Consider the following 23854-nt stretch of genomic DNA (forward strand, 5'->3'; position numbering starts at 1 on the left):
TTGGACACAGGACACACTGCTGCCATTGACCAAACTGAGAGTCCTGCCAGCAAGTTCCAGTTCCAGTCAGAATCCATCACTTGGACACGTGGCTGCCATATTTTGTAATCTTTACATTCCCCTCCCTTGCCATGGTGACAAATGCAACCCAGAATTAAATCCACAACATTGCCTTTTTCTTTCAAGACAAATAGCAATACAGCTTCTAGGAAAAAGGACCTGCCTGACCCTTACACAACAGAGGGAGGACACTTACATGTATGTACTTCAGTAAGGGGAGGTTGCACGTTCCTGATTAACAAGCAATCTATTTTCACTGACCTAGTTCGAAAACCTTTCCCCCACTTTGTACTTTTTACCTCTATGTGTTTTTATTTTGAGAACAATGAGCTGAAGAGATGTCATCCATGCCAGCAGGGAAAAAACACTCAAGAGTTCCAAGAGTAAGAGAAATTACAACATGCAAACTGAAAATACTGAGCAGTAACTACAGATTACATGTCTCATGTACAGACAATTGCTCATCAACAGCACACAACTCCCTAACTCTAACCAAAACAACAATTTCTGAATAATCCTGTGGCAGAGAATTTCTATGGAAAAACTAAGTTACATAAACTGAGTCATCACTCACATACATCAATATGACATCAAAAGGCAAAGACTTAGCTTTAATTTCATAATCTCTTCTTACATATATATATATATATATATATATATTATTTAAGGCACAATCCCAAACCTTGAAACATTAATGACAGAATCTTTACTACTGTCAACATTACTCCTGCCTTGTGACAGTCTGCCTTAGCAAGAATGAAATGTAGAACATAACTTCCTGGAAAAGAATCAAGGTAAAGAAACAGAACTGGACAAACTTCTTTAAAGCAGCCTTAACTAGACACAAAACCTCGAGGCTGCTATCTCCACATATCAGGAAGTGGTAGCCCAAAACAAACTCTGCATACAACAGATATAAAACTTGCATTAAAATGGCACTCAATGTTTATACAAAAGAACACCTTAAAATCATACAACTGTGATTGTTGTTAAACAAACATTATTTCAACATGATATAAGCAGAAGAGAAATAATGACCATTCATGTATTGCTGAGTGTACTACACAGAATCCTGAGCAGATGGCACATAAGCTCGGTATTTTGGGGGCCTTGGCATTTATTACCTACTACTTTTGAACTGAAGATATATGTAGTATTATCTTTTAAAATGCAACTGCTTTAGAAGAAACGGGTTTTACAGGTTTAGGTATTTACTTATGGAGAAAAAAAGATGCTCTGCAGCAGCTTTTTTAAGAAAAACTCAATGCTCCATTTAGTCATTTCCACCACACAACTTGAGTAGGATTTTCCGGTAGTCTCCTGAAGTATCACCCTGAAAAGGAACCCAGAAAAAGAAAAGTTGAAGAATAACCAAAAGAGGTGAAGCTACAGTTGAAAAACTAAGAACTTTCTTTCCAGAGACATTTTTGGCTCTACTTTTACAGAAATAAGCAGCAGAGCTTACATATGTGGATATACAGACTCCATATTTACTGAAGCCAAGTTTTGGTCAAAAATTGTCCATTAAATAGATTTGGCCTGCTCTGCTTCTGAATGATAAATTACAATGCCAGATCAAAAGAGGAACAGGGCGAAGAAGCAATACAGAGCTTTTTCACCAATGTTTCACTGCTTTTTACTCATACCTTGGTGGTTACAGGGCATGCAACTACTGTAGAAGAAACACTTGGAACATGCTATCCTCCAGAATCTCTACAGGATTCTTTCCAAACACTACCAAGTTACAGCCCCGCAGTGTCCACAGCAGAAGGAATAAACAGGGGCTTAATAGGTGTGGCACCACTCACTCTCCTCCAGCTCTTATTACCCTACCATTGGCCAGGTATCCAGAGTCTGGGCTGTTGGTACAGCTCTAAATAGCAAAAGGAAGGTGGATCAACTGCTAATGAATCTGAAGTTCAATCTATTTGCAAAGTCTTGTACTTTCAAGAGAAAGAGGAGGCAATTCTTTAGATTCTTCGAAGCTTTATACTACTTCCAATACACAAATGAAGTAGAGCACCTCTGTTACTCAACTGGAGGACTGAGTGGTTCCCACAAGATCATATGAGATTGGGACAGAGAGGCCTCAGAAACTCCTCTGGACCAATTTTCCTTTCCTTCCTTGCCTGTTAGCTTCATCCCCATCTCTAGTTCATCAAGCCTCCATGCAAACCCAAGCGCTCTCCATCCTCTGGCCCTGAGCCTCCATGCTCCTAGCAAATGCAGCAATCCAACCCAGCCAGCCACACTCAGTGCAGGTAACAGTTGCTCAGCACAAGGAGCAGTGTTCTGCCAGCATAAGGGCTGTCATGGCAGGGCAGGGCAGGTCTCCAGGGCTTACAGTGATGTCTGAGTAGAGGGATCTGCCATACATCCGCTTGTACTCTGCACGTATGTCCAGCAGGTCAACCTCGCTGCGCGATACCATGATGCGGATCAGCGTCCTGTCCTTGGTTCCTGCTCCCTGAAACAAACAAAGCAGCAGCATAATGCACTGCAAAGTGTATGATATAGCACCAGGAAAAAAAATAAAATGCCTGTTTGCTGGCATAACCCCACTAGCTTAATAAGCTTAAACAGAATTTAGCCTACCATGCTGAAATAAATTACATTTAGCAGTAGGACACTAATTTCTCTGCACAACAACACCTCAGAAAAAATAGGGGGATTGACAGAGATACAACGGGGTCAGGAAAATTTGGTGAGTTAAATGGCCTACTCATTTAGTTCTGCTAGAATTCCCTACTTAAAAAGTATCAATTGCAATGATTTAAGTATATTTGTGTTACACCAAGTGAAGATTATTGCTTAATGCACAGTTGTATTCATTGCTGTGTTAAGGTGAATCAACTTAGCTAGATTTTTCCAGCCTTTCATAATAATGACTGCATCATGACTGTTAGTCATCTGCCCACTGAAAAATGTAATCCCTTCAGCTGCACACTGCCTTCCCAAGAGCTGTACAAGCATTTAGAAAAACTCCACGCTCTAAGTTTATGTAACTTGTCACAGACACCTACCTTCATTGCTTTATGTAATCTCTCTGCAAAAAAAGCTGGTGTGTTCTTGAGACACTTCACTGCAAAAAGGAACAGAGGAACAGTATTACAGAAATAAGGCATTCCTCCTCAATCAGAAGTCAGTAATTTTTTGAGTTTATTCAACATAGTCACATGCTTGAATTTTACATAAATATACACTTGATAATGCAGCTTCCACTCCTTCCATTAGTCACTGAAATTCTTTTTAATCCAAACACTAGCTGCAATACAGTTAAAAAACCTGCAACGCATGGCTCAAAGCAAACATTTTTGTCACTAGAAACCATCTAGTGTGAAGCAGCCATAATGAACTTTTGAATTCTAATGACCAGATTCTTTTTTATGAAGGGAAAAGGGGATGAGGAGGGGGCAGAAGACCTGAAGTAATATATAGGTAGTAGTGCTACTGGCTTCTTAATTCTAAATTTTTAGGCCATGCATCTGCAAGGTGTGACAAATTCAAGTCCCGCCCTAGGACAAATTAGGAAACCATCTATGACAGCAGGGAATCTTAGGTGGTTCCTTCTCCTTAAGGGTGAGTCATCACAACCCTTATTTTAAAGTCTTATTTTAGCCACAAAGTTCATCAGGACTCCTGAAAATTTTTTAACATGCTAATTTAGTAATGGATGTTATATTTAATTGGCATAGCTCATCAGAAATCTAAAAGAGCAAAATCTAAGTCAAATTGCTGTCATGTTAATCAGGATAATGAAAGAATCCTCCATCACTGATCAGAATTAAAATCTATATATTGATGCAACGTTGTTACAAGTAAACAATCATGCAAACTGTGGCAAACTACAGAGGAAACAGACCACACTTGACATTTAATAGCACAATAAGGTATCAAAATCAATCCCACAGAATCAATACAGAACTAAAGGTGTCAACCCAGACATGTTTTTCATAGAACACACATTCTGTATAGGAAGAAGTATTTTTCTCAGTAGGAAAATGTAGATGAGAGATAGCAGTTCACCACAAAACTGTCAATGATATGCACAATACTGTTCAAAAATGAATGACAAAATGAAATGCATGTTTCTGTATCACTCTATTTAGCTAACACAACACACCTGCATTCTAAGATGTTTAAAGATATTGTTGTAAGTTACCAGTTGTACAATCCAGAAAGCTTTAAAGAAAGCAAAATCAAATATTTTCAATTAGAAACCCCTTTTTTCCTGCAAGTAAGGTCCACAGAACAAATGACATTAATATAACTTACTGATATAGATACACGTGTATGTACATATAAATAAAAAACCGCACAGAATCTATTTAATAAAGGGAGTTATTCAGTAAATATTAATGACAAGCCCTGCTCAAAAGGCTATCGAGACAAGCTAGCTTGTCTGCCAGCTACAGTCTCAATTTAAAATCTGGACCTACATGGAGAGCTGTCAAGTCACTATGAAGCTCCATGAAGTCAAATGCCTTCTAAATGCTGAGCAGTTTCTTTACCAAGGCAATATTTTTCTACAAACAGAAATATGTTTTCCCTAAGCTTGGTTTTCTAACAGTAGTTTCTGAGGTGACAAAGATTGAATCCTGGAAAAGGTTTGTAAAACAATCACACACAATGACCTAGATCTAGTTTGTGTCATTAAAAGATCAGTACAACGACAATGTGGCCAAGCAGAATAAGAACAGTAGTTACATATTTCACACATGCACAAAACAGGAGTGAAAAAATGATGCTTTTAAAATTGATTTTCATTTTGCCAAGATTTTGTTACAAACTTCAGCAAAAAAAATCTGTTGTGGTTGAACTAAATATCTTCTATCTCATTTCCAAGTGATGCAAAGTCCATTTTTCCCATTTTGGTAAGAGTTTTTGGGTTTGGTTCCATTACTACCATATCCAAAACCAAAGAGTGACACTTTTAAAGCAGGAGCTCTAGATACCACAATATATTTACAGTAATAAACAGAAAAAGAAATTGAGACGTAAAGAAAAAAGACAGGAAAGTGGTTCACAGTTCTATCTATAATAAAGCATTTTAAATAAAACTACTGCACAGCAACTTGAGGCCTTGTCCCAACCTCATGGAAACAAATTACTGCTTCTGAAGAGACAACAGTAGACTTGAGGTAAGAGGTTTAACTCCTCAGAAGTACTGGGGGCAATTCAAGATTTTAAAAAATTGTAGCCACAGTAAATGTGAGGAAAAAAAAACCCCTTTTGCAATGAAATTTAAGTTTTCTTTCTACTAAATAGAGGTAGAAGTAACTAATTAGAGGGCTAATGCTGTATTTTAATTAATGATTTCTGAAATTGTCTAAATACTCCATTCTCACTGACCCATGAGTTGGTAAAGTTCACTTCTTAAAGCAGTGTCAATTATAGTTAATAATTACATATTACAGAATTGTTCCCCATTTTAACATGTGAAATTTAAATTCTTCAGTTGCCTGAAATAAAAAAGCTTCATCTGTCATTTTGAGGTGAAGTGCCCCACTTTACTAATCCCAAATGCCTTCACAGAAAGCTCAACATAAAAAGCAGAAAACTGGAATTACCACTAATAAGAACACCCTTAGCTGAAGTCAGAGACCCCACCTGAGGCAGCTGTACTGGAATAGCAGGAATGACCTTGCTGAGGTGGCACATACCTACTGCCAGCATGCCCATCTCCAGGTCTCCAGACATCTCACGGCATATGCTGCTTTCGATGTCCCGGTTACACATCCTCTGGTACTCACTGAAGACTGCAAATGGAAAAGAAAGATTCCAGTTCCACAACAAGAGGTGGTACTGCAATGTGCTGGATGGCTTCATTTCAGTGGCACTTCTCAGCTGGACACTACAGTGTACTCACACTAGTTTGAACATCTCAATGATTAATACTGTTATCAACCATTGGCGTGTTATCATGCTCCTCCTAGCTCGCCTAGATGTGCCCTTTTCATTAAAGGGCTAGACCAAGAAAGCACAGCCATGTTTTAGGAAAGCTTCCGGTCTCAATAAAGTTAAGAAGAAAATATTCAGGTTCTCATACACACCCCTTTCCTTCATATAAGTACCTTGCACCCAATAGCACAATGCAGAAGTTCTATGTAGTTACTAAAACATTTCCACCACGACAGACTGATGTAGCACCTTATGTTAGCAAGTAAAAGGGGAACGTTTTCAAGTGTCTTGCACACACAAGTATGCAAGACTGAAACAATTCCAGTTTTGCAATTCTTTCATCAGAGGATCACTTGAACAAGTATGCCCTCTACCTGCTCTGGTATCTAAGAAAGGTGATTCTTTCTTTTCCTCAGCAGAATTCACCTTGCTTTTCATTGGTATCTTTCTGGGCTCATTTTACAGATGGAGGAAATTCAGGCACAGAGCAGTGCTGTACATTTTTATCATTACACTCAACAGAATCCAGTTACAGTTTATATAGACATCATTACCTGCTCTAAGGTGGGCCCTGCTTCTGGCACACAGAATGGCATTGAACTTGGATTCATCAGTTCCTAGACGGTTCTCTCCAGCTGCATACAACTCCTGAGCACAGAAGGGAATTCACACTTCATTACTCAGAAAAGCACTCAGGCTGAACAGTTGAGTTACAGATTTGCTTCCTTGCAGCCTCTCCTCCTTTTAAACTTCTTAGCCTATGCACTACTGCAAAACAGGAGCAAGCAATAAATAGCAACTAGTTCTAACCTTCCCTATGCTATGCTTCAGTCTTCCTAGCTTGCTGAAACAGAAGTGCTCCAGATTACTAAAGGAAGAGACATTGTTCTTCCTAATAGTCCTTACACATCTAGGTTTCCTTCAACAATTCTAGGTGTGCTCTGGGACGTTCTTGTGTTTTGGCTAAGGCACACTAGATAGAAAGCTAATGACACTACTATTTAAATGACTCTAGTATGGCTAAAACAATATAGGGTTTCCACTTTGCTATGTAGTGAAAGGAAGATACAGAAAAAGAAATGGGCCAAGCATTATGAAGCCCAAGTACCTTATTTGCTGCAAAACTCCAGATTTGTTAAACAATAGGCAAAGGCTAATGCAGGTGTTGAATAGTTTAAACCTTAATCCACACACCTATCATCTCAAATCTCTTCAGACAATTTCCTTAGAAAGCAGCATAATCCAACACTTGGAAAAGCCAATTCATCTCTATATTGCACCTACATGGGTCTAATGCTGTCACAGCTTCTTATATCTTTTCCATCCACTTAAAGATAAGCACTGCATCAGAAGTCATCACAAGGTGTCCAAAACTAACAGTAAGCAGAATCCACACAGCCAAATTTCAGCATATTGAGTTGACTATACTTATAAAAAATGAAGCATTTCTACTGACCTGTACATCTCTTTGGACAACAGACATGTCAACATTTGTACTTTCATCTCTGTTTCCCTGAAAGAATTAGAAGACCCAAAAACATTACTGGTGGGCTTTGATGAGCTGCCTTTTTTTACATTAAAAAATGAAACAACCAAAACCAAACAAAATCCACACCACCTACAAACACACAAGAAACAAATTCCAAAATCCCAGCAGGCAAGTACCTGAGCAAGTGAAATTAAAAGCCTCTGAAAGTGCCCAGATGTGTCACTTTTTATTGCTTCCTCCAGGGTTTTCTTATATTCTGGAAAAGACAGAGACATGAATCCTCATACAACCCTGCTCATTTGCTAAATTCTTACTAGCAGTCAGTGATTGAGTAAGAAAGGAAGAAAATTTTGATGCAAAAGATCAAACCTGCTTTATAGACCCTGTTGAGCTCCTGAATGTGCTCATTACTGCGGGAAGCTAAGATTTCAATGAGACAATTTTCATCTGTGCCAACACCCTAAAACAAACAAAGGAGAAACACTTCAGATTCTTGATTTCTACAACCTAGTACAAAAGAAATGTAACAAAATTATAGGAAAAAATGCAGAATAAAACCTTGTAGGAAGTCAAAGCAAGTAATCCAAACGTGTAAATGACAACCAAGTATTTTATCAGCACAACTATTTCCTCTATGTTGTAAATTTGCATCTCCTACACAAACCTTTATAGCTTCCTTGATTTCATAAGCATCAAACATGACAGGTGTCTTCATCATTGCCAAGATTGTCCTCTCAAAGTTACCTGAGAGCTCAGATTTGAGATCCTTGATCAAATCCTAATGAGAAGGAAAAACAAGGAAAAATGCATAAAGACCAAACCTGACCAAAGCAAACACCAAAAATACACATTTTACTAAGAATTCTTTATGCGTAAGCACCAGTAATGTATGTTCAAAGTAAAGCTATTCCACTTAATACTAAAACAGTACAATGGTATTTGTACACTGAGGCCATTTAGGTCCAATCAAATAGATTGCACAGATCCAAGAGCCAAAGTAACCATTTAGCATAGAAACTTTACATGTTTCATCTGCAGCACTGCATGAAGAAGTCAAGCATGGGTAAAAATGCAGAACTCTGAACTGGCTATGACCCAAGAACCATGTTCCCCTAAAACACCTTCCAATCTTTTTTCCCCACCATTATGTCTTCTGACTGCCACCGAAGGGATGCAGGCTCTCATTTCTTCTTCCTTCTGTCCTCACAATGTACTTACCTTCCCATAAGCTGTTTTGAAGGACAGGATTATCTGCTGCCGCTGCTTGTTTGAACGACTTCCAAGACAATCGATGATTGCCTGCTCATCAGTTCCTGTACACACACAGAGACATCACAGAATGAGTGAGGATTCAGCTTTCTGTCTCTATTTCATCCTATTCTAAACCCAGCAGAAGGACATGAATGCCTTGAATTTATCTACAGTATCTACTCTTGTGTCCAACCACAGAACTTTGAGCTGACAAACACAGTAAGAATACAAAGAAAAACTCAACCAAACTCATGGTATTGTTTATGCCCACATGAACTTCCAGTAGTACTTCTGATAACCAAGGACTCAGTACACACTCAGTCCTGCTCAGTACACACATAGCAAGAAATAAATATCAGGGCTGAATGGAGATGCAGTCCTACTTTTAACTGAAATGTAAATCCTCAGACTGCTCACCGAATCCTTTCATGGCCTTCCTTAAGACTTCTGCATCCTTCAGAGGGTCAAAGCCCGGCGCATCAGTGATCGTACCTCGGTTTCCGTGCTGAAATGAGATCAGTAGTGTTAAACAACAGCAGTGTTAGCAGCATATTAGTGTCAAAGAGTGAAATGCTGTGGTTTACTACTTAAGGAAGATGATCACTTATCAGTTTTCTTTTTGTGACAAAAGTAATAAAGAAAACTCAAACCAACCTTGCCTTAAGCAATTTGTTAATGCCAAGACACAATTTACAGGAAAATTCAAGATCAAGGTTTGCTGACATTAAATCTGTTCTCCAATTAATTAAGGTTTGATGATACTGTATATACAACTGGCAATACTTGCTAAAGTTAGGAAAGGAAAGATTAATTAATTAATTTGAATTAATATCAAACCTCTTTTCTTGGTGTGGTGGTTTGACCAGGAAGAAGTGGGAATTCTGGGATGTTGTGGTCAAACCAATGGGTGCTTGGATTTTGATATTGGCACCTGGGATAGCCAGTGGGTTTTAGGACACACCTCCGAGAACACCCAGGGGTTAAAAGCAGAGCTTCGGCCCTGGGAGGCTCTCTTGGGACTTCGAGGGACGCAGGTCGGAGCTCTCCCCCGTCCAGCCGCTGTTGCTGGGCGGGGGAGGGGCAGCCATGCGGTAGGCCTGGGCCTGGACAGAGATGGGAGTGAGGAGGCCCTGGAGGATGGAAGGGTGGAGAGCAACAAGAGACATCGGGCAGCCATTCCCCCCCCCCCCCCCCCCCCCTTTTGGAGACAGACAGAGAGAGAGAGAGAGTGCTGCCTGTGTTACCTTGAAACTCAGTAAATATGTCCTGGCAGCAGGCAGCCCAGCTGAGGAGATGGGGGGGGGTGCAGCCAGGAGTCCAGCCGCCTGGAGGAGTTTTTTTTTAACCCTTTTTTGGACAATGAAGGCCTTACAGAACATTAACCCTTCCTAGACGAGTGATAAGAGAGGAGGAGGATGAAGTCATGGAACGAGTGATGGAGGTCTGGACCAGAGAGAGAGAGTGAGAGATGTTGAAAGAATGGAGAAGATGGAGTGGCATTTAATGCTGGACTCTTTTGTGTAGTCATGGACAGAGCTATGTTTCCGTGAGATACAGAGACTGAGTCCAGGGGGAGAAATGTCCTAGAGCCAAAGAAGAGTCAGTGTGTGGACCCCTCGGCCCCAGGGGGTATATAAAATATGGGGGGGACGGATGTCCCAGAGGATGAGAAGGTGAGATACAGTGCTTTTCTGGAACTGGACATAGCATCCTTAAAAAAGACAACCCTGGAAGCAGCCCTGATCCCTGTTCGGTGGTGAGAGCACCGGAACAAGGACGGAAAAGGCCACCACGACACATGGAAGGACTCCCTCTCCTCTTGAGGAGCTGGAAGTTTGACCAATCTAAAGGGTGGTGCCAGACGGAGTGTGAATAATTTTGGGAGTGTGGATAATTTTGGGAGATGAATTGTACGGGGATCTGGAGGAGGAGGGGGAAGTGTTTCTGTGTAGTTTTCATTCTCCTTGTGATTTTTTTTTTTTTTTCCTTTGTGTATGTGTAGTTTAGTGTTTGTGTGTAGTTTAGTAATTGTTTGTATGTAGCTTAGTTAATAAACTTTTCTGTATGTTGAAGTTGGAGCCTGCTTTGTTTATTCCTGGTCACATCTCGCAGCAGACACCGGGGAGAAGGTGTCCTCATGGGGGCTCTGGCTTTGCCAGGCCCAAACCATAACATTATTTGGTTCCCTGACCGGGAATCGAGTTTTAAGAGAGTGATGGGATGAAGCTGTGAGATGGGACCAGAAAGGAATAAGAACAAAGCATGTATTAAGTTGGTTTATTGTGTAGAAGTGTTTTGTAATTTTGTTGATAATTTTAGAAAGGGTGTTCTCGGAGGTGAAGGGTGGAATGTGGTGGTTTGACCAGGAAGAAGTGGGAATTCTGGGATGTTGTGGTCAAACCAATGGGTGCTTGGATTTTGATATTGGCACCTGGGATAGCCAGTGGGTTTTAGGACACACCTCCGAGAACACCCAGGGGTTAAAAGCAGAGCTTCGGCCCTGGGAGGCTCTCTTGGGACTTCGAGGGACGCAGGTCGGAGCTCTCCCCCGTCCAGCCGCTGTTGCTGGGCGGGGGAGGGGCAGCCATGCGGTAGGCCTGGGCCTGGACAGAGATGGGAGTGAGGAGGCCCTGGAGGATGGAAGGGTGGAGAGCAACAAGAGACATCGGGCAGCCATTCCCCCCCCCCCCCCCCCCCCCTTTTGGAGACAGACAGAGAGAGAGAGAGAGTGCTGCCTGTGTTACCTTGAAACTCAGTAAATATGTCCTGGCAGCAGGCAGCCCAGCTGAGGAGATGGGGGGGGGTGCAGCCAGGAGTCCAGCCGCCTGGAGGAGTTTTTTTTTTAACCCTTTTTTGGACAATGAAGGCCTTACAGAACATTAACCCTTCCTAGACGAGTGATAAGAGAGGAGGAGGATGAAGTCATGGAACGAGTGATGGAGGTCTGGACCAGAGAGAGAGAGTGAGAGATGTTGAAAGAATGGAGAAGATGGAGTGGCATTTAATGCTGGACTCTTTTGTGTAGTCATGGACAGAGCTATGTTTCCGTGAGATACAGAGACTGAGTCCAGGGGGAGAAATGTCCTAGAGCCAAAGAAGAGTCAGTGTGTGGACCCCTCGGCCCCAGGGGGTATATAAAATATGGGGGGGACGGATGTCCCAGAGGATGAGAAGGTGAGATACAGTGCTTTTCTGGAACTGGACATAGCATCCTTAAAAAAGACAACCCTGGAAGCAGCCCTGATCCCTGTTCGGTGGTGAGAGCACCGGAACAAGGACGGAAAAGGCCACCACGACACATGGAAGGACTCCCTCTCCTCTTGAGGAGCTGGAAGTTTGACCAATCTAAAGGGTGGTGCCAGACGGAGTGTGAATAATTTTGGGAGTGTGGATAATTTTGGGAGATGAATTGTACGGGGATCTGGAGGAGGAGGGGGAAGTGTTTCTGTGTAGTTTTCATTCTCCTTGTGATTTTTTTTTTTTTTTCCTTTGTGTATGTGTAGTTTAGTGTTTGTGTGTAGTTTAGTAATTGTTTGTATGTAGCTTAGTTAATAAACTTTTCTGTATGTTGAAGTTGGAGCCTGCTTTGTTTATTCCTGGTCACATCTCGCAGCAGACACCGGGGAGAAGGTGTCCTCATGGGGGCTCTGGCTTTGCCAGGCCCAAACCATAACACTTGGATACCATGGTAAAACATAATTTGTTTCAAGACCATATAAGCTCATAGTGCTTGCATTTGGAAAGGTTCTGTCGCTCTCTTTACTCAAACTTTTTTTCACAACTTTCTTTTCAATTTTGGGATCGGTTTACACTAACACACACAAAGAAAAGGCAGAGGAACACATATACAGTCACACCTCAACTGAAAAGCAGTGAATGCTCTTACTGTTACAGGAGTGACTGCAGGCCCTGTAGCTCCTGAGTAGGAAGGCATAGACGGGTTCACAGCTGGACCTGCTGGATAGCTTGGCATGGGCTGCTGCCCTGGGTGAGTTGCTGGAAGGCCTGGATAGCTCATGGGCTGCTGGGCAGGAGGTGGTGTGGGCTGGCCTGGCACAGGGCCGCCCCCGTATCCCGGGTAAGATGGCATTCCGGAGGGGGGATTTCCTCCAGGCGGAGGGTACCCTCCGTACGAGGGCTGCTGTCCTGGTGGGGGTTGCCCAAAACCACCTGGAGGAACTGGTGGATAACCCCCAGGTGCGGAAGGATACATGCTTTGTGGAAGATTTGCCCCTCCAAAGGTTCCTGCCAGGTTGGATGCCTGCAGTGACAGCAATAAAACAAGAGAGAGAAAGGAGCACCAACAGCTGAGTCTCAGTAACATGCTTAATACAATACAACCTCCCTGCCACCAACACAGATAGCTCTTTATCTGCAGAAGATAGCAACTAGGATAGAAAAATCTGCCTAAAACTTTACACCAAATAATCCTTTCTTTGCCCATGGCTGCCTTGTGTGATCACAAGGCTGCACCTGGATGCAAGGACTTTAAGCAACCTTTGGCTGTTTTACGATGTGTTAGTACTTTACAACTAGCAGGAGTTCCTGGACTATATTTGGAAAGACTTCTGCAGAAACTGAAATTAAGATATTCCACTTCACATCAAAATCTTATCACTGAAATCTTTCTTCTAGAGAGAAACCAGAAGTGACATTGGATGACTGCAGCACTGTCAGAAACTAGTTGCTGTGGATATAGGCTCATGCATCCTAGATAGCTTGTTGTTGAATTTGCCTGCTGGCTGCCAAATCACTTCATTTAATCACTGCCTCAGAAAAACATCTATGATGCAAATATCTTCCTACAAACTGCATTCCTTATGCAGCATAACAGATTTCTGAAGACTAAAGTTGTCAGAAGTGTCACTCACTCATGCTCTAGGAAAAAAAAAATAAATCACACTGACTGAAGAAAATGTAGACATTTCCAATGTAAAAGGTTTTTACTTCCATCTGTTTAACATCAGTGTTTGTAAGAGACTGTTGATCCCATATTTTTCTCAAGGATGAATCATTGATACCTCTAATTATACAGCTTTTTTTCCTTACTCCTACTGGTCAAAATCCAGGTAAATAGGCAAAATCCAGACTGTGTTTGCCCATGTGAATTCCTCTACACAGCAAATGCCAAGTTATATTAGTTTTATGTCCACAACTTTTGAAGCTAGACTGTTAACAACATTTAACTAGTGTTCTGTTTTCCTAAAATAAGAAATAGCTTGCAAGAACCATTTTCCCCAATAGGCAATATTGAATGCTCAACACCTAAACAGATTAGACAGAAAGGCACAGAATTCAAGTGATAAACCTCTCAGTAACAAGTCCAGAAGCTCAACTTTGCCCTTAAGGACATCACAGCAGAACACATTAAATGAAAGCAAACTCACCATTCCAGCCATGTGGCTGGGATTGAACTGGTTGGCATAGCCAGCCACATTTTCCAGACCAATTGGAGGTGGATTTGCAGGTGGATACGCAGCACCACCCCAAGGACTGCTACCTGAAATCAAACACAGATGTGCTGAAACAAGAAACTATGCTTTTGAAAGTTCTTACTACTTAAATTTCTAATGTAATGTATTTTCAACACTATCAGGGAAATCAACTGAAGAGGTGCAAGGTAGCACTGCAATTATTATAAAAAGAGAAGTCTCACTGGGTATTTCTAATCATGTCAGTTATCACTGAATCTGTAAGTTCTCACTTAAAACAACTCTAAACCTCTTTGAAGGTTAACACTAAAGACTGTTAACACCATATTTTGACTTAAGAGCACCTGAAGTACAAAGCTGTCTGGGTATTCCAGTAGCAAGATAGTAATTCCACTTTGCTAATTTGAGAGGTGTCCACAGAGCACAACAGAACATTTCCAGGCAGCCAAAGTCATAACCTGTCTGTACACAGCAGTATAGTCTTTAGACAGAATACTCTGCTGAAAAATAGGCTTTATCCTCCTGGCTGGTTGAGCTTCTCACTGTACACTGCTTCCCCTTCCTGAGCTAGCCTAATGCCACATTTCACCATACCTACATAACTCCAGCCCTTTCTTTCTAGCTTACAACAACACTAAGAACTGTAAAGTTCAGCTTGGTAACTAAGCAGTGGTTGAGTATTTCATCAGCTTTATGTTATTACTGTTACCCTTTTTAATAGCCCTCTCCATTTTGTACACAACCACCTGCCTAAGAATAGTGAATTAAGGATAATTTCCTATTTCTTTGGGGGATATGGTTGTCAGTTGTATGAATGATTTCTCCCCATATTCATTTGTCTCACTACCCACCTTGAAGACTCAGTATGAACCAGACATTGATCCTTGTAATTTATTGGATTTGGTCAAGCTGAGACCATTTCCTAATGCTCTGTGCTTTGAGAATGAAACTGGACATTACTATATGAGCACAAGGCAGAACACACATATTAGACAAATCAGAATCCCCAGCCCAGATAAAACAGGATTTAACAAGCAAGTACAGAAAGCTTTAGGGAGTCAAGGAAACCCTCCACATTGTTGTTCTTCATCTATGCCATGTTTCCACTCCAGATAGAACCACCACTGCATTTAATGTTTACTTCATCTGAACAACTTACCTGGGGCAGCTGGAGGGTATCCACCTGCTGGGGGATAGCCTGGGTAACTCATTGCAAAGACCTGCAAAATTTGTGTGACACAGTTATTTTCTGTAATGCTTCACTCACTACACCACATAACACTAAGAGGCAACATGTATGCAATAGCCAGTTACCAAAATTCAGACATAACCTGCACACTTTGTCCCAGCTTTTCCCTTAGAAACCTCTTCCCATTTCCTGACTAATAAACAGACAGCTAAGCAGTTGCAGAGTCACTCCTCACACTATTTGTTTTCTCATTTGTTGAGCAAACTTATTGCTTGCTCTATTATGTTGTTAGGGATGTATTACTTGAACTTGTTTCCTTTACTGTGCTATTAAAACCTCTAGAAGTTTCCAGCATATACAGAACTGTCTTATCAATGAAGAGTAGAAAATCATCTGACAAAGATGCTACATTTTCAAGTGAGTAACTAAAAGAAGTTGTTAGAAGGCACCTAAATGCAAACATCTGCAGAAGGGCAAGGTCAGAGTAAGAAGCAGAAGGGATACACTTTCATGCTTACAGCATTGCCATAAAATAGGAAGGGTTCACTGATAGGGTAAGATCACTAGAACAAATTGAGTCTCTCAAAATGGATAGTGCCTCTGTCAGCACAGAACTGCACAAAGTCATTACCTGTCCAAAATAGAAGTGGAGGTCAGAAAGGAAGAACAGCTAAATGAAGGACAAAATTAAAACTGGCTTCCAGAATACAAGGGCCTTATTTTAAACAGAACAGCTACCAGGAAGAATGGTAAAAGTAACTAAGAAGAAAAATATCTATAATGACTGTTAACTTTTTGAAGGCTATTTTTAATGACAAGCCACATTCTATTTTTAGAACTGCTGTGTGAATTATCCCATTTCCCCCCCCCCAACTCTTTCCCCTAAAGCACTACCTTTTGCATCTGGCATGTTTTGCTGTGTTTTGGGTTTCAGCTGTGGAATTTTGTTTTAGATTTGGTTTGAGTTGGCAGGGGTGCTGTTCTTGTGAAATTGTTTTCATTTTGCACTATCACATTAAGTTCCCTTTCTGGTTTGCATGGCTCTATTGCACAGCAACTCTGAAATGGAGAAACACCTTTTTTTGTGGTTTTATTTTTAATATGGAAATACAATTAGGAAATCTGCAATTGACTTAAAAACTGTTCAGACTTCATGCTGCAATACTCATTTAAATTTAAAGAGCGAGAAATTAACTAACAGAAACTGCAATGAACAGAGCACACTAAAAGTCATAACCCTACTTTACTTCTGCTCCAGTATGTGGCACCTAACAGAATCAATAAATACGTGAATGCAGCTTCTCAGCATTAGAAAAGCAATGCCTGCTCTTAGCCATGCCAAGACTGACCCCAAACTCACGAGGCTGAGAAAGAAAAAGCAGAACACAGTATTCTCCCTCTGCTGCTGGAAAACGAGCCGGCAGCTTCCTCCCTCCTGGCCCCACCATTGCCAGAGGCTGGAGCTGTGAGCGCTGCGCCCACGCTGCCACCTCCGGGCAGGTACCCGAGCATGGCAGGGCAGAGAGGCCAGCAGAACAAAAATAACATTATAAAAATTCAACAGAAGGCAGCCTGGCACACTTCAGAGCCTCTCTCATTCAGAAATGGGCTTTGCGTAATAAAGCATGGAAAAATAAAAAAGAGCAATTATTACCACATCACTCAAAAACCAACCACAGAACCCCCACAATCTAGATTCTTAGCATGCGTGATGTCAATGTGTACATTTACAACACCAAAATTAGTGTTATTTCCTCAGGTAAAATCATAATTATATTTTTAGTTATTTTTTAGCTTTACATAAAAATACAGTAACAACAGGGTACTCAAAAAAATTGTGAGATGCCTTTTTCAATAAAGCTTTAGACGCAAATTTAAGGCAAAGAACCGTTTTCTGTGGTAGAGGGTGAGAAGCAATGGGATAGGTTTTGTTTTTCTTAGCAAGTCTGTTTGATTGCTTTTAATCCCATATAGAACGCTCATTTCAAACTGGAAAAACCCCCAAGATTAAAAGAGCCTTTTGGCTATGAAAGCTGAGGTTGAGGAAAAAAAACCAGCCAACTTCAGCAACCCGAAAAAAAATGCTAGTTTCTATATAAAAATGTTCCACTTGCTTCTTTTGAACACTGTATTTATCCAGGGCTTTTCCAAAGGGAAATTTTCCCAGACTGGTTTGATTCCAGGCAAACTAGAGCTGCAAACACACTGACTTTTCATGCTCAGAAACTTCCCTGATCGCCACCTTTTCCACAGTGCCTTTGAGCCTCTGTTGGCCAATACTCTAAATTTAGAAATATTAACATAGGAAGTCACCTTTCCCAATCACTCCCTCAACAAAGCCTCCATGTCATCTTCTACTCTCATCTTCCACACTTTCTCCTGCTACATCCACAATATTTTACTAAAATTCTTACTTGTCTGCTGATAGCAAAGGGGTGACACAGGCGAGGGAACAGAAGATATGGAAACCCACCCTGCTGTACAAACACTGCGTGGGAGGACACAGGAACAGCAAGGTCTTTGTTTGCTCAGTCAAAAAAAAATGTAGTGCATAAGACAAGGGAAAAATCCAAACAAAAAAACCACACATGGAAAGAGGGAGTGCCTTGAAGAAAATAAAGAACAACTACTGTCAAGGTCCTCTCCCCATTCCCAGTATTCAATCCCAGAGGTCCACCTCAGAACTTTATTTAAAGACCTGAGGTTTTACTCCCACAGTCAACATTGCTATCATGCTTCACACTGCAAGCTATAAACCATTCAGGCCCTTGAGCATTTTTCTGCTGCTTGCAAAGCTAAGAGGGAACAGGCATGTTCATAAAAGATTAAATCTGTGACAGACTTTCAACAGGAATCTTGCAAAATATGCCTCTGTAAGATACAGTACGGAAGGACTACAACTTGAAAACTTTATAACAAAACTACAAATTCCATACCAGCAGAAATAAAGAAGAAAACTTCAAGGCTGCCAGAAAAGTTCTGCTTCAAGGTGCAACAGCAATAAGCTCAGCCACTGCATTCACACCCATTCCTGGAGTTTATTTAGTGGCTGCTGTTCAGGCTCCAGCTATGCCATGGTACAATAACTTCAGAACAAAAAGAGATGAAAAACCATAACGTTTATTAGTTCAAAATTATTTAATTATGCCCATTTCACAGGGATCACTGAGTAAAGTTAAACCCTTGGCCTTGACTCCTCCACAAGGTTAATTACCAGGATATAGCAGACAAAGCAGCCTGAAGCTATAAATTACAGTACCTGCTCTGAGCCTGATCCCTGATTGTGAAACCAGCAGAACACAATTTACCACCTTACAATATGCTGTCGTTTTTCATCAGATATGAGCTCAGGCATCCAGCACTGTGCTTTTCCAAGACAAGGACAAACCACAGTCAGCACTGAACCAGCTAACTGCTATTTACCAGCCTGAGCAAGATTTATCTTTGACTCATGCACTGCAGCATACAAATTGTTCTCTCCTGTATCAGTTGTAATGTTTTTCATCCTGATGGATAAATAGTCTGGAAATTTTGTTTTATCATTAAGTCATCTGTGCATGTGACTCCTGCCTAGCCTTCCTTTCACTATGAAAAAAAACCAAAAAAACTAATTTAATGGAATGGGTCTACCTTCCAACAAGGTTGAGTTCATGCCAGCCAACACTCAGGAAATCTCTTTTACACAGATCTTATCACTCATTGTTCACCTTTACAAACTTTTAGTGGATTTCATCCAACAATGTATATTTAAGGAGTATTAACACATCATCTACTTCCTACAAAAAAAAAAAAAAAAAAGCTTCCTTAACAAAAAGCCCAAACCAACTCACAGCTGTGAATAGATGGTGTAACAAAAACAAACTCATATATGAAGTTTTTCTAAAAACTATCCATTTGAATTGCTTGCTAGTATTATGACTCAGGAGCTCTGCCAGTTTTAGTGATCCTTCTAATTCAATACCATAATCTATTTTATTACAGTAAGTAATCTAGCACTTTGACCTGCTGGGGCAAGGGGGTGAGAAAGGTAGCACTTGCAAGCTTTAGCCAAAATTGAACTGAAAAGAGATGCCATGTTCAACAAAGAAAAGCTGAGTGGGAAGACACACCCACATAAGCTACAACTGAGCTGTAAAAATATTACTAATAACATTCCTGTAGCCTTTCCAGTGACAGAAGCCCTACGCAGGGCTTCAAAACCCAAATAACTTAGTTGAGCTGCATGGACTTTTAAGATCTATATGCAGGAAAAACATGAGTTAATTCCAAGAGATGAGTTTCATTTTGGATCCCTACTCTGCCCTGATGCAACTTCTTCCTTTTGTAGCACACATCAACACTCTCAAATATATAAAATATTCAGTCAAAATATTTATGACAATACAGATAGACACCTTCCAAACAACAAAACAAGCAAGAAAAAAAAATAACAGAACAAATTAAGGTTAACAGATGTTTGAAGAAGTAATGGAATGAGGTTTTTCTATTTCAAACTCATAACTTGTTACAGAAAATAATTTGTTGCAAAAAAAAAATAAAGTACTATAAATAGTCTGAGCTATGTTCTCTACTGACTCAGTGGGCAAATGGACAAACCTTCACTCACTCCAGGCTATAAGGAGTTAGTCATTTTCAGCTGATTAATTCTTTCCAGGAACAGAATTATTCAAGAACCAACTTGGAGTAGTAAAATAGACAAGTATTTCCAAGCAACCATTAACAGGGGATGTGAAAAGAAAGCAAGACTATAGCCTTCAAATCCAGACTGCACTTGAGATCAGCAAGCCTTAGTCCTCAAAGCTTACTACTGAGAAGTGTTTTTCCCCCAGAATCCTAACATTTGTAAGATGCATTTATTCTCCTAGCTAATAGGAAACCAAGTATTTTTAAAACACTGCCAAGCATAGCAAACAACCAGTTATTGTGACTATAGATCACACTGTTTACTAAATAAGCGCACATTCGCAAGCTTAAAGTTGTTATCTCTAGCAATAATAAAAGAAATATTCAGCCTGTCTGCTTCAGGCAACTTAAGCATTTAATTCAGAGCAACTTACTAGGCCAAAGTCCAAAATCAGACATGTTTTTCTAGCCAAGGCAGAGGTCTTTGGGGTGCAGAAATTAATTATATTCACTACATATTGACTATAGTAAAGTTTAGCACAATAAAGAGATCTTCAGAAGCATTAAAACTCATCTGGATCTTTAATATGGAACTGATGTATTTGACAGTTCTTAAGCTCACCAGAAGATCTAAAAGCCTGAATTGGAAGCCCACCTCTCCTACTGGTGAAGAATTTCCCAATGCCCTCAAAAAACCCCTCACCCCCCATATTTTGCAGCAAAAGGGAAAAAAAAAAACCAAAACAAATAAAACCAACCAAAACAAGAATTCCAAAAGATTTTTAACCTTCCCTTATCAAGTAAGATATCAAGTTCTCTCTCAAACAGACAGCACATAAGGCAAAAAAGGAGGCCAGACTTGGTTCCCTGTCTTTGAAGATCTCAAACAAGACCACTGCTACCGAGCAGAGGGCACAGTGTCAGTGCACTGCTCAGGAACAGCCAGGTAGTGGAGCTGGGTGGGGCTGTGTTTGTTTTATTCAGTTTATTCACAATCTAACGGCTGGCACTGCTCCACATTCAGCATCTGTCACCGCTGAACGGTATGGATATACATACAAACAAAAAACTAGGTGCCAAGCAAGAATCACACAAGAATGTGACAGAATTGTCTCTTGGAAGGACACCACTGAGTCCCACAGCTCTGTTCCACAGCTGATTCCAGGTTTACTCATTCAGGATCTAACTTCTTATCAAGATTGTCTAGCGAGTGCTGATAAAATCTGGAACAAGCACAGAGCAACAATAGAAGCAATACAAAATAAATGCCTATTGCTGTCCTTAGGTTTGCTTATCTGCTTTACATTCTTCCCAGCCTGGAGAACTGAGAAGGAAATTCAGCATTTGTATCAGCCACACCCACTTTCAAATAAACTGGCAGAAGTAAAGGGACAACTCAAGTTTCAAATAAGTGAAAGTGCTGCTCACTGAAGGGTAAATAAGCAGCCTTTTCCTTTCCTTTAAAAAGTCTTTTGCTACCTTCAAAAGAAACTCAAAACAAAACACACTGCATGCAGCTAACAAGTCCCTGTCCTTATTTCCAACAGTTTACATAAAACACTTGAAAAATACATACAATAGGAAACATGGTTCAAGGTAGTAAACATGAAAGTACGAAATAAACAAAAGAAATAACACTGGTGCCATTACTTAGCTGAATATTTGATGTAATGGAAGCCTCCAAGCACAACTTGAAATTGACAGAGAAGTTTCTACAAATTATTATATAGAGGCTTGGCTAAAAAGAGACTTGCAGTTTGTTCAAAAGCCCTACTGTTTCTGTTGTCACAATTCAACCATCTGCTGTTTTCAATTACATCACTGCTTCAACTAGTTTTTTTTTATATATACCTCCATTGCTATCACAGATCTAGAATTAGGTTGGCTCTATCTTGGCCCTGATTAAAGCAGTGCTATTGAACAGACCCTATGGAAGCTCCATCTTCCAAAATTGCTAGAGGTTTAGCAAACAGCATCTCCCATAATCTTTAAATCAGACAAGCTTCTTGGCTTGATTTTTTTATAGCAGATCAGGTTTTGTATTTTAAGTTGTTATCTAACACTATGTCTTTACAATGCTGACTACATAAACACCCCCAATAAAATAGGTCCATCCCACTGCTGGTTTTGTTACATTTTTAGTGATTTTTACATTTCACAGAGTTCTCAGTCTAACAATCCAAAACTTTTGGGGACTATAAATAATGAGCTAAAGTGGTGACAAATCATATGAATGAATGTGATGGCTACTCCAGAAATTTTAAGTCCAGGCAGACATTTGGCCTCTGACCTTATACTAAGGTCAGGCAAGAGAAAGGAATAAAAATATCATAAATATTGTTGACATAAAATCATTAGGCACTCAGCAGACATGTACTGGGGACAGGGTTACAGGCAAACACATAAGCAATACTCAGTTCAAGTTATCTGCTGCATCAGTGGGAGGAGAGTGGTCCACATGACTCTTACAGCAACTCAAAATACAGGAAATTACAGAAATAGCCAAGCTATGGGGAAAGGGTTCATACACTCAGGCTTTACAGCACCCATACACTTGCACTGCGTTTGTATCGTTTCTGACGTTACCCGGGGTGTTCCAGCAAAGCACTGACTCACTCTACAGAAAATAACTGTATGCTGGGGGAGGTATCAGGGAATGAACCTCCCACACCGACAGCAGCCGGGCTCTCAGGGGCATAACCCCCATAATCAGCTCCTTCATCAAAACACACCGCAGCAGCACTTCTCCTCTCCGGCCGGTCTGCTTTCCCTCCACACCTCCTGCCCAGCGCCATCTGTCCCCGTCCTCGGCTGAGATGCCTCCCATGCTTCTGCCACTCCCTTCAGAACGTTACTTCTCGACAGCTCCTCCTTAACAGGAAGAAGCTTCCAGGAACTACTATAAATATATTTAAAAAGAAAAATATATTCCACAGAAGTACTGCCTTACAGAAGTATTCCCTTACAGAAACAGGATGGGGACAAGAAGGAACTGCTTTTCTGAATATGGAGATATTTGTGCTGTGTTCTGTCACACATATAGCTACAGCATAGCAAGAGTTTGAAGAGTTTCCGTTTTAAGACAACTGAAGTGGCTTGAAGACACTTAATTATCTTAAAGACATTCGAAGTACATATGGTATAAGAAGAGATAAAGTATACTACGAGCAGTTTAGAGAAAGAGGCCTTCGCGGGGAGTAAAAAAGCACTGCGTAATGGCCAGCCTACCATCTTAGGCTGCTTTCTCCTGACAACTGTACACACCAAAATTATAAACTCAAGATAAAATACGGACACAGGCAAAGGACCGAACTGCAGCTACAACACCAAAACATGCCCTCTGCTCTGAAAGCACACTTCCCCAGGAAGCAGGCGTTGCTTCCTCCCGGCGGCGGAGCTGCCGCAAGCCCCGAGCTCGCCCGGCCAGCCCTTGAGCCGCTGCCTGTCCCCCTGCGAGCCCCGGCCGCCCCAGGATCCCGTCCCGGCGCGGACACGGGCCCGGCCCATAGCCCCACAGCCCCGGCCCGGTCCTGCCGCACCGGGCGGCCCCGGCCCCTCGCCCCAGTCCCGTCCCACCGCGGGGTCGCGCCTACCGAAGGTCCTGGGAGCCGCTGCTACCACCGCCCGTCCCAGGTGCTGCCGGCGCTGCAGGGCGGTGCCGGGGAGCGGCAGGAGGAGGAGGAGCCGCTGCGGCCCCGGCTCACACTGCCCGCCCCGCCGCGGCCTCCGTGCGAGGGAGGGCCGGGGCCGGCCGGTGAAAAACCTGCCGGGAGCTGCGGGGCGTGGTGAGCCCCGGCAGGACAGGCCCCGCACCGGCCCCAGGCGGGGACAGACAGCCCCGCACCGACCCCGGGGGGGAGACAGACAGCCCCGCACCGGCCCCAGGGGAGGACAGACAGCCCCGCACCG

General features: G+C 41.6%; 1 protein-coding gene across 2 annotated transcripts; it reads right to left on the minus strand.

Annotated features, from left to right (window-relative positions):
* Positions 1-345: 345 nt before the first annotated feature.
* On the minus strand, positions 346-23655 carry ANXA11 (annexin A11). Of its 2 annotated transcripts, none has more exons than XM_058029621.1 (15): positions 23539-23653; positions 15293-15353; positions 14089-14201; positions 12588-12962; positions 9119-9206; positions 8669-8763; positions 8115-8228; positions 7820-7910; positions 7627-7706; positions 7418-7474; positions 6516-6609; positions 5724-5819; positions 3084-3142; positions 2405-2527; positions 346-1393 (listed from the first exon to the last, which is right to left on the minus strand). In XM_058029621.1, the coding sequence occupies exons 2-15, from the start codon at positions 15342-15344 to the stop codon at positions 1334-1336; spliced, it is 1497 nt and encodes a 498-aa protein (XP_057885604.1). In that variant the 5' UTR covers positions 15345-15353; positions 23539-23653; the 3' UTR covers positions 346-1333. The 2 variants fall into 2 exon arrangements, 1 of the variants encoding a protein (XP_057885604.1); XR_009114766.1 differs by lacking the exon at positions 346-1393 and adding an exon at positions 4184-4242 and having other exon boundaries at positions 2503-2527; positions 23539-23655.
* Between the last annotated feature and the right edge of the window lie 199 nt (positions 23656-23854).

Source organism: Melospiza georgiana, chromosome 8 (genome assembly GCF_028018845.1).
Source record: "Melospiza georgiana isolate bMelGeo1 chromosome 8, bMelGeo1.pri, whole genome shotgun sequence".
NCBI lineage: Eukaryota > Metazoa > Chordata > Aves > Passeriformes > Passerellidae > Melospiza > Melospiza georgiana.